The sequence below is a fragment of the Falco cherrug genome, chromosome W (assembly GCF_023634085.1).
Source record: "Falco cherrug isolate bFalChe1 chromosome W, bFalChe1.pri, whole genome shotgun sequence".
NCBI lineage: Eukaryota > Metazoa > Chordata > Aves > Falconiformes > Falconidae > Falco > Falco cherrug.
This window is the reverse complement of record NC_073719.1, coordinates 5,897,439-5,909,119: the sequence shown is the minus strand read 5'-3', so window position 1 is coordinate 5,909,119 and position 11,681 is coordinate 5,897,439. Positions and strand designations below refer to the sequence as shown.

The 11,681-nt window shown below is 38.0% G+C and overlaps 1 protein-coding gene across 5 annotated transcripts in view; it reads right to left on the bottom strand.

Moving 5' to 3' along the window:
- Positions 1 to 4,478: 4,478 nt before the first annotated feature.
- Positions 4,479 to 11,681, bottom strand: part of LOC129734462 (tyrosine-protein kinase Fer-like) — a 231,785-nt gene continuing 224,582 nt past the window's right edge. For 2 of the 5 annotated variants that reach the window (XM_055697996.1, XM_055697998.1), the window contains one exon: positions 4,488 to 11,078. In XM_055697996.1, coding sequence (XP_055553971.1) covers positions 10,924 to 11,078 — 155 coding nt within the window. In that variant the 3' untranslated portion in view covers positions 4,488 to 10,923. Of the gene's footprint in view, positions 11,079 to 11,681 lie in introns of all 5 variants that reach the window. The other 3 variants (XM_055698002.1, XM_055698000.1, XM_055697995.1) reach the window with 3 other exon arrangements.

Here is an 11,681-nt window from a genome sequence, read left to right as displayed (position 1 = left end):
AGCGGACAACTAAAAGTTACTCCTCAAGAGCCTGCGGTAACTGAGCCGAACCCGGAAGAGGCTGCTGAGCATCCCCAGGAGGGCGGGGCAGAGAGTCCTGCTGCACCAATCACGTCAGGGAGGGCAAAAGCGCCGTCCGATGTCGTATCCTTCTGGTCCTGAAACATCATCGGACGAATTTGGGGAGGAAGGCGGGGAAAAGCCTTGTGATAACAATACAGAGAAATCCTTACAGGAGGTAATAGATAAATTAAGAAAACTGGTAAAGCGAGTTGAAATGAACCTGCCTACTACTTCAACACCTGTAATTCCTCCAGTTAGCCCAACTACCCCACCGATGCTGAAATTGGAAAGATCCAATTCTACAGCGTTGGTCTGGTGTTATTCGTGATGCTATTTTGGAGGGTGATTGGCAGGTGACCAGCTCGTTAGCTTGTCCAGTACTGATTAATAGTCGTGATGCACATAACTGGGACATGATTTGTGGAAGGTTAATGATCAGATTTTAGCGATGGGAGTGTTGCAACCTGCTCTTCCACCTTTTATGCTGATCCCTCAGATTTGGCAAATTGTTGTGATAGACTTGAAAGACTGTTTTTTTTTCATGATTCCCTTACACCCTAATGACAAACAAAGAGACCAACTAACGATGATTTGCAACTGTTCCGATCCTGGTTGCATGGCACCGAAGCCAACAGTCCTCAAACTTGTTCACCAGAACAGCGGGCTGCCCTGGAAGTTATGTCCCGCAAGAATCAGACTGGCTGGTGTGGTCGCTGAATGGCGAATCATCCGTTATCGTTTTTGGTTTGTAATGTTGCCACTTCACCTTTTGCCCTTATTTTGCAATGGCAAAAGAAAAAGGGGGAAAATACGGCGATCATTTTAGAGTGGTTGTTTTTGCCATTGCAACCCAGACATCGTATTTTAAGTCACCCTGAAGCAGTAGCGGCCTTGGTGAGAAAAGGAAGAGACAGGATTGTTGAAATTGATGGGACTGAACCGGCAGATATCAGTATTCCAGTCCGTGGTGATGATTATGAGTGGCTCCTGAGACATTCAACAGCCATACAGGAAGCCTTGATGGGCTATACAGGTGTTGTACACAACAACCGGCCAAAAGGACCTCTCTGGAAGATGTTAGAACATTATCAGTGGATTGCGAGACCGTTATGCTCAAAAAGACCAGTTAACGGGCCAACGGTGTTTACAGATGCAGGACGAAAGATGAAGAAGGCTGCATGTGTTTGGCAATCCGATAATCAGTGGCAGAAACAAGTGATCACCGGTGAACCACGGGACAACCTTCAAGCCTTAGAACTGAAAGCAGTGTGTTGGGCATTGGGAAGCTGGAACAACACACCTGTAAACATAGTATCAGACTCATTGTACGTAGTTGGTGTAGTACAGCGTATTGAAGATGCCTTGTTGAGAGAGACAAAGAACCAACATCTTGGTGAAATGTTTCTACAACTGCGTAGTACTCTTCGACAGAGAAAACATGAATTTAGTATTATGCATATTAGAAGTCATCAGTGGACCATTGGGTTGGGCGAAGGTAATGCTAGAGCTGATGAAGCAGTCAGCTATCTGGCAATAACTCCTCCAACAAGTAAGTTTGAAGAAGCTCGTAACAGCCACGAGATGTTTCATCAAAATGCAAAGTCTTTACATCAACAGTATCAAATACCCATAGCAGTTGCAAAGGGTATTGTCCGCTCCTGTCCTCCATGTAGTCATCATGGACCTGGTTTAGGGGTGGGCACTAACCCAAAAGGTCTGAAGGCACTTCAGGTTTGGCAAATGGATGTAACACATGTACCTGACTTTGGGAAGCTTAAGTATGTGCATGTCACAATTGACACCTATTCTCATTTTATATGGGCCACTGCACAAACCGGAGAAAAGGCATTACATGTGGAGAGACACTTAATGTCTTGGTTTGCTGTCATGGGAGTACCTGTAGAAATAAAGACAGACAATGGTTCAGCGTATAGTAGTCAACGAGTCGCTAGGTTTATGACAGCTTGGGGAATTAAACACGTTAAAGGGATTCCTCACTCCCCAACGGGGCAAGCAGTTGTTGAAAGGGCAAACCATACCCTGAAGGATTATCTTCAGAAACAGAAAGTATCGCAGGACATAGATGGAACTAAACGGTTGACTAAGGTGTTGTTTACCTTAAACTATCTCTCCCTTATGGAGAATAGAGAGGGACCACCTGTTGTTATACATCACCAAACAGCGCGAGGGAACCAAACAGCTGCAGTTCCTGGTTTGAATGTTCTGTATAAAAATATGGCTTCAGGTGTATGGGAAGGACCTAATCCGCTGTTATTTATTGGTAAAGGTTATTTTTGTATCTCCACAGATAAAGGACCTAGATGGGTCCCTAGCAAGTTTGTGCGACCTGTATGTCAAGATCAGAAGACAGAAGAGAAGACTCAGAGCGAGCAGATGGAATGAACTGTCTATGTTGCAAGGGATGTAACCCGTGGGTATTGTGCCGATGTATGCTATGTGGGGTAAAATGGTTCTGTAAGCCAAAGCTTAAATGTAAATGGTGAAAAGAGTGTATGTGTTTGATTAGTAACCGGGCATGAAGCAAGAGAAAACATACGACTAGTGTAATACCATGCTGATTGGAGACAGCATACATCATCAGAATCTGTGAGCACAGATTTGTGGGGTGGAATGTGAAAAAAAAAAAGAAAAAAAAAGGTGGAAATTGTAGGACTAAACATGTTTAAGTGGTGGACTTGGTTTACAGTCTTGATGAATTTTTTACCCGTTGGCCAAGGTATTTTTGACATCTTGCCTAGAACAAACATATGGGTGACATGGGCAAATATCACGGGAGTAACAGACTTGTTTGTCTGCAACAAGATGACAACCCCTTTAGAACTTGTTTAATTGGTATTCCCTTACAGGTGGATGAAACAATTTTTGATGGGTTTTGGAATGTTAAAACAGTGGATCTGACTTCCAATCAGAATGGTACATGTATGAGTCCAAATGGGCAATATGTTTGGCCTTCTATGCGTAATGCAGCGTGGCAGAAGACGGTTATTGAGAATTTAAATCAGCCACATCATTTACCTTTGCAGGAGTTAGACCTATTGGCTAGCGTTGTACCTGTTGAATATGTTAATGTTACTGCAACTGGTATGGCAGACTGTACCCACATGTCATCACCACTTCAACCCGTGAATGGCACTGGAGTAATTTGGTTTGGTGACCCGTGGCAGTTATGGCTAACACGTCAAGGTGAACGGGGGTTTTATACAGGGTTTCAAAATCTAACCGGTTCACCTAATTGGGGTGAATAGAAAACTGGAGGTTTCCATACAGATGTATCAGGGGGATATCAGTTGCCACCGAGACTCTTTTTGATATGTGGGGACAGAGCGTGGCCAGGAATACCTATGCATCCTGTCGGTGGACCATGTTATTTAGGGCATTTAACTTTGTTTGCTCCACGTATGAAAGACTTATTGAAAATAACTCCACAATCTCATAGATCACAGAGGGCACTGCGCACCTTTGATGAAACATGTAATGACCGAGTCGATCTGCAGTCTGTAACAGCAAATGTCCTAGCCTCCATATTTATGCTGGGAGCAATGACAGCATTAAATGCTAAAAATATACGAAGGTTAGCATGCTGGGGAGAGAAACAATTTAATCCTACATTGCAGATTTTAAGTTCGTTATCGCTTGATGAAGATAGTGTTAGGCATGCTACATTACAAAATAGAGCTGCAGTAGATTTTTTGTTATTAGCACATGGACACGGTTGTGAGGATTTTGAAGGGATGTGTTGTATGAACCTTTCCGATCATTCCATATCTATCCACAAGAAGTTGTCACAACTGCAGGGAAACATGAAGCATATTCTTGCTGATGATAATCCCTTTGATGAATGGTTGAGAGGATTGGGGATAATAGCTTGGTTAAAGATGTTATTGATGGAAGGAATACGCTTTGTTATAATCATTAATGTAATGCTTTTAGTTTTTAGCTGTGCTTTTTCTTGTTTAAAGAGAGTAGTTTTTAACATAACCAATCAGGCCTGGCTTGTGCAAAAGAAAAAAGGGGGAATTGTAGAAGCAGAAGCAGAAGTGTGGCCTTAGAATCTCTAAAGATCTGCACAATCCAGGCCTGGCATTAGAATAGGCCTGTAATTAGAATTGTGCTGAAGTTGCTGTGCTGAAGTTAACAAGAAAGGTAGCCTTGAGCTATTCTTGAATCCTGAGACCAAGTAATTATGTTGTGCCAACAGGCAGTGGCTGTAACAAGCTACAGCTGTTGGGAAGGCAGGTGCAGGGCCAAGAAAGATAGGGAGCAGTATGGGAATATAGGAAGTAGCAAACCACAAGGCTGAAGCATAGCAACGCAATTAGCTACATGGATAGAATGCTTATTTTAGTCATGATAATTAGGGGTGTGAGAACAGCACGCTACTGTTGCGACGGAGGGAAGACACAGTCACTCAATATGAGTGATCAGCAGACTTCGTTTATTGTCTCTTATAGTCACCTTTTATGCCTTCTTATAATTAGCTCATACATATTACAAAAGTTAAGCTCATTATTGGTTAGTTGCCTAAATACCAAGCCCACCCCTAGTTTCTCTTCTGTAGTTTTCTGTTCCCACCTGCAACATTCTTTTCCCACCGAAATCTTCCTGTTACTGTGTAACAAGGACAGCCAAAGACAGTGTATTTTGCTTTACTTCAGATAAGCTGAGAGCGATGTGCATTTTTGTCCAGCCAGCTGGACTATGTCTATGTGACCCTTTTCAGCTAGCCAGTTATCCATACGCTACTAACCAATTATATTTTTGCTTTACGAATATGCATGTGTATCGAGTCTATATAAGTAGTGTTAGAAACTAATAAAGTTGAGCAAGATGCATAACTCATATTGAGTAATTTCTTGACTCCGGCAAACCCTTCTCCCAACAGTTCTAAGTAAAGCATAAAGTGTCTTTAAAGAAACTGGTTTAAAACCAAACTAGCGTTTAAAATATAAGTAATATGAGTAAAATTTTGGGTTTTATTATAAAGTAAATAGAGAACTAGGCCATGGGTAAAAGAAACAGTATAAAGTTTGTATATATCTTCAGATTACTGCATTCCTCTTACCTGGAAATGATTGTAGAAATGGGGAGGTTAGCTTCCTAACACAGTTCTGGTTTGAGGAAAAATATACATGGTCTCACACCCTCAAAGCTGCAAGGTTCTAGCCCTAAAGTTCTGAGCCTGTTTTGACATGTCCTTTCCCTTGTGCCCGTTGGGTTACTCTTTCTTTCAATCCCTTATGAATTATAAAAGGTAGCCACAAGTGACAGTCAAACTGTAAGCAGGGATCACACAGGTATTAAATTCAGAAACTGACAACATAATTCACATAATTATTTTTTTCTTTGTGAAATACAAAATGTTTTGTATAGTAGCATATTCAAGAGCAGTGTTACTAAAGTTGATCTTCCACTTGACTACAGAAGAAAGTAAATAAATATGTGCTGTAAATATCAAATTAAATTTGAGACAGCTTGATGCAAATATTTTACATTTGTTGGAAGGGTGCAGTAAAAGAGGGACTGGAGAAAAGTCAAAGAATTATTCAAAAACAGTCTGCAGTTTACAAGAATACCGAAATTCTGTTTTGTAGCAGCATACAAAAGTAAAAAGCTAGCTTAAGTTGAAAAGTGTAGCTTTAGAGTATATAAAAAATTGGCAAATAAATAAAGTTTGAATGCATATCTATTTAAAATTATAAAGGACAGACAACTAACAATTGTATTAGTTATCATTTTCATACTTGTTTAAAAGCAGATGAATCACAAATGTTTTGGTTTTTACATGTGTACTTTTGGGAAGAATACCCATTTCCAGTGTTATGCATTATCGATCTGTTTCACAAACATATTTTTTAAACAACAAAGAGTATAAAAGATGCTTTACCCAATATTAAACTTGATGATGCATACTTTGGCACAAATTTGAAAAAAAATTTAAACATGTTTGAAAACTTTATCTGTACCCTACTCAAGGTTAGAAGTGTCAAAACTTGTGTGTGCTAGTGGGTCAGCGAATCAACCTTCCCACCTTCCTCAGCATCCCTCCTCCTTCTCCAGATACCTAAAACTATACAAAGGAAAATTAACACGTAGTTGAAAATAATAGCAGTCTTACAACTATTAGTTCAAATTTTTGTATCTGGAAGGATTTTGAATATGCATATAACTACACAATTCTTTAATAGAAGGGATGGATAGGTGCTTGATTTTGGCTTTCAGTCTCCAAGATGTCTTTATCTGCCTATCTTTTGTGTCCCACATAGTGAGCCTAAATTCTGAGGTTTTTCTATTACATGTTTTTAGCATTTTAGTTAAAATTAGGTGGGAAACTCTGTGGAAAAAATAAGTTCTCAGTTAAAGGTAATGATACAATTAACAGTGGGAACAGATATTTTTCTTCTAGTTGGTAGGTCTACTGAAGACTCTGAATCTGTGGCATGACTAAGCAGAAGGTAGAGGGAAGGCAATAATGTCATATCTCTCCTCTTTCCTTAAGCACTACAACTTCAGGTGTTGTAATGAATTTGCTATATACAGAGATACAAGAAACTTCCAGTCTCCAGTGAATTTATTAGTGATTTGTAGCAAGCATAAACATGCTATAAAAAGGTGCCATACAGAGTGCAAGATCTTCTCTATGACAACCTGGCTGCATCTATGCTGCATATCAAAACAGCTGAAAGCACCTGAATTGGTTACTATAATTCAGCAGTTCCTTTCACTGAAAAACTGAAGAGGAATAAAGGTACAGGTTTACCTCTGTTGCGACGGAGGGAAGACACAGTCACTCAATATGAGTGATCAGCAGACTTCGTTTATTGTCTCTTACAGTCACCTTTTATGCCTTCTTATAATTAGCTCATACATATTACAAAAGTTAAGCTCATTATTGGTTAGTTGCCTAAATACCAAGCCCGCCCCTAGTTTCTCTTCTGTAGTTTTCTGTTCCCACCTGCAACATTCTTTTCCCACCGCGATCTTCCTGTTATTGTGTAACAAGAACAGCCAAGGATAGTGTATTTTGCTTTACTTCAGATAAGCTGAGAGCGATGTGCATTTTTGTCCAGCCAGCTGGACTATGTCTATGTGACCCTTTTCAGCTAGCCAGTTATCCACATACCTCTGTGTAGAATTCAAGTGAAATGTAAATGCTTCTATTGAACAGATAGTTTGTGGAAGCAATACTGCTGTTCAAAATATCAGTAATTTTTTCAACTAAAAAATTTATATATTTAAAATGCATTAAGCCATATCAACTTAGTCACCTAATGAAAAATTGGGTTCCCTGTAGACTTTTATTGACTTAGCAGTGCTTGTTGTTTGAAGTTTCAAGTCTCAGAATTTGGGAGGGTTGTATAATTACTGGCATAATTAAAGGTTATATGATGTAAAGAGGTCAGATTTCTAAAAGCAAAATGGGTGACAATAATGAAAACTAATCCTATTTGGAAAGTTCTGATAAGTAGAAGGCATGTTTAAAGTGAAGCTCAAATGGAACTGAGGAATTGGTATTAATTTTAAAGGTAGTGTTTTGGATCTGGTCTGACAACATCATTCCTTTGGAAAGGGGCTTAATTGGCTTAATAGTGTTCGATAAGAATAGGAAAAGGTTGTTCTGTATTGTAAATTAAGCAGTGGGGAATGTTCTTGTTCTGATGTCTTTTATGATGTAGACAATTTTATATGTATTTAGGGTTTGTAGCTTGATTAAACCATGATTTGAACTATGTTTCACCTTGGATTCACAGTTACTAAAATTTTCATACAAACACATTGCCACAGGTATAAAGGTATAACATCACTATGAAACTTTTGAGTCAAACAAAATCAGGGATATATCAGAAATTTTGTCTCACAAGAGTAACTTTCTTGAAGTAAGTGAAAGGGGAGTACCTGTGGTAGAGCTGTCAGAGTTAAGAAATGTTTGGGAGGTGCAAAGGGCCAGATTCTTCTGGTTTAGCAGTACAGTGCAGCTACAGCTGTTAGCCTACTGCAGCCCTGTTTAAAGAGCAGAAAGATTCTTTAATAATTGAAGCACAAGTTCAGAGAGAACTAGTTTACATATTAGTAATCCAAGTATTCTGTTTTGCTATTGCATTTAATATTTGTGGATTTTTTTTATGTTGAGAAAGACTGAAATGACTGAGTTGACTGTATAAAGACAGTACTGTGAATCTTTTAAATATTTTTTTTAGTGGTGGAAATGTCTTCCTCAATAGCCTCAACATGTACAATTTAGAAGCAACCTCTATCAAAGTGATTTTTCTTTTAAAAGCATAATTGCCTTAAACTGAAGAAGGGTTTTAATGGAGAAGCATGAGCTGTCTCTCAACCTATTCACAAAATTTCAGCTATGTAGCTGATTTATAAACTTTTGTAGTTCTAAAACTAGATGAGAGTTCCAAATAGTGGCAATTTAGGAATACTTTTTTTTCCCCCAATCCTTCTTTGCTAGTAGCAGTATGCATCCTATGTTGTCCTGTTGGATAACAGTTCATATTTACCTATAAAACACCAAGACAGCTGTTGCAAGTTTTACTTACAAAGCTTTCAATTCTGGGAAGGCAGAGGAAGAAAGTATCAACTTCACCTAATTCTGTTTTCACTCTGTGACCTCAGTCAACTTCATTTGAGAATTTTATTAATTCTTTTTTTTTTTTAAATACAGCTAACAGTAGGACAAAGATAGTGGGAGATCACAACCTCCGACTCAAATAGTCCCCCCAAAAGAGGGCAAAATCCTGCTTGAGGAGCATGTGTAGTTAGTAGAGAACTTCAGTAGTGCTATTTGAGGATGTGTACTAATTTGCATTAAAATTGAGAAACTTGTAACCAATCCTGTGTATGATGAATGAATATGCAATGTACTATGAAGCATAAAAAGTGGACAGATGAGGGAAGAAGTTAGGGAAGACTCCATCGTAACTTCTGGGATCAGTCGATGGGCTGAACCTGTCATCTCCCCCATAGGGATGCCTATTGGGTAAGAACTTTTTTCTATGACTAACTTATGCTAGCTGCTATTAGATATATTGCTTAAAGCTTACTTGCAGTTACTTGCAATCTTCGAACCTTATTCTGTCACAAGTTTATATTAATAAAGAGTATTATTCCATAAAGTGTTAGTGTTAGTCCTTCGTGGGCACTAGGAGTTGCTGGCAGCGGGTAACATATTTGAATAAAGTGGGAAGACCTGCTGAGGGGTCCCCCTTATGCTGTTGGCACGTTTCCCTGAACAAGTCAGTCAAATCGCCCTCTGATCCAGCAGGACTTCTCAGTGAAGGGTCCCTATAGCGGGACATTGACAGACCGGTCAGGCACAAGGGTCTTGCCTTTCTTGGGATGCTGATAGACAGATCAAACACTAGGGGTCGAGAAAATCTCCCCTCCCCTTTGCATGACATAAATCCTGCCTAAATGATGTCTAAAAACATGGTGCTCTAAAATGGCTAGTAATATACAAATTCTTGAAAATTAAAGAAATCAGAATTAACACATAAATTCTACACCTGGACATATATTCCAATTATAATTTTATGTAGAAGATACAAAGGGACATGATAGTCCAAGTTGCAAAGAAAACCAAGAGTCATAGTAACAAACTTTGTGCCTTTCCTCCTCTGAATGTTGAGTCTTTATTCTTTCTGTAGGAATGTTATTTTTTATACAAACTTTTTCCTTCTTGTTGGCACTTGCAGCTCTACTGTCCCCAGTCTTTTGAAATCTGATTGTAATGATTTTAAAAAGCTAAATGGTTAATGTTTCTACTCTGCCTCGATCAGTCTGCTAGAGGCTTAAAACATATTTCCTTATGGCATAGAGAAGCAGTGTTTTTATTTGGATACTATGCATGGAATGTACTTTTGTTTAGCTTTTGCAGGCTTCAGTTGCATACTGAGAATTACTGCAAATTGAAGGAAAAAACAGGATCAAAAGCATATCTAGTAATTCACATTCTTTTACTCCTCTAAAACTAATCCTATTTGTTATATATAACATGCTGCTATCTTTAGCAAATCTACTTCTTGTTGACCTTTTCTACATGTGTGCACCTACTGCTTTTACTTATTTTTTGTAAGGCAGATGATTTGCAATATTTGTTAACAACATACATGTAGTCAAGACTTGAAATTGGCTTTTTTGTTTGTTAAATAAATGTAGTTCATTGCAAAAGAGACATATCACTGAATTCTGATGGGTTCATAGGAAAAAAGCAGAAGCTTAAGTAAATCACATCCAAAGTCAGAAGTATTTACTATAATGTGATAAGAAATACACATGTAGTTCAATTTTCTAGAAAAGAAAATTCTGGATTTCCCCTTACATCCAGAATCTGACCTTCATCCTTAAACAAGGTATCATTTAAAAATATCAGTTGCATAAAGAATTTAAAAAAATATAAAAGTGTCTCATTGATATACTTATCAAAAACTGTCTTCACTTTTAAGGCCATCGTGTGACACAGTCACCACATTACAGTGCCATAGTGTTGATATCTGAGACAGGAATAGGAGAGAGAGAACCCACCATAATGTAGAAAACCTCTGAAAAATTTCACTAGCATTTACTTGCTGTAAAATAGATAGAATCCACAGTCACAATATGTGCCTTTCTATTTATGTGTATCATAAATGACAATATTACTGTGACTGGATATACAGCATTTGTCAGAATATGTCTTTAATGCAGGTGTAGACATCATTGGTAGACTTGTATATATAAAAAAAGAGTTAATTTTAAAGTAGTTAGAAGGATATTGCAAATAATGTTGTATAAATGCATTGTTTAAGGGGAAATATTACTTTACTGGAAAATAAAGTCCTACAGACTGAGTTGGCACTAGTTCATCACTATGTCACTTTTTTTTTTGCTTGAAGACAGCTCTTTCTGAATCTCACTGAATTTTGGCCGGTTTTCAGGTTTGTAGGCCCAGCACCTCTGCATTATTTTAAATATTTCTTCTGGACAATTTTGTGGTGCTGACATTCGGTATCCTGGTACACAAAAAAGGGAAAAATATATAGCATTGATAAATGATACATATTGACAAATTTAAAAAGAAACTAGCAAAATTCAATATTGTTGTATTAAAAAAATATTATGCAGTAGAAATATGTAGAGGATAAAGAGTCCTGAAATGCCACTAAAGATGATGAAATCAAAGACCTGAAACCCTGTTCACAGTTATTTACTTTTATTTAAGTCTTTTGATTATTTTGTAAAAGGGAAAAAATACGTGGCATTTGCTGTTCAACCAGCTTGTCAATCTCCACCATAACTTAAAATTTTGTCTGAAATACTTTAATAGAGAAGATGATAGAATGATATAATTTTTTTCCCTAGCAGTTTGGAATATTTCCACTTGCATTATCTTAACTAATTTATTCTGGTAAAGCCTTTATTTGCACAGCAATCAATCCCTCCTCTCCATTTCACCTTTTAGTTCTGTAGCCATGGAAGCCAACATGCTATAACTCTGTCCTCAAGTCACTAGTCATTATCTTCCTTTTTGCAATAAGTCTATAAATCACACTACATCTCCCAGAAAGCTAAACAGCAATTAAGTAATCTTATATTTTTGCTAAAGTAGCTAAATA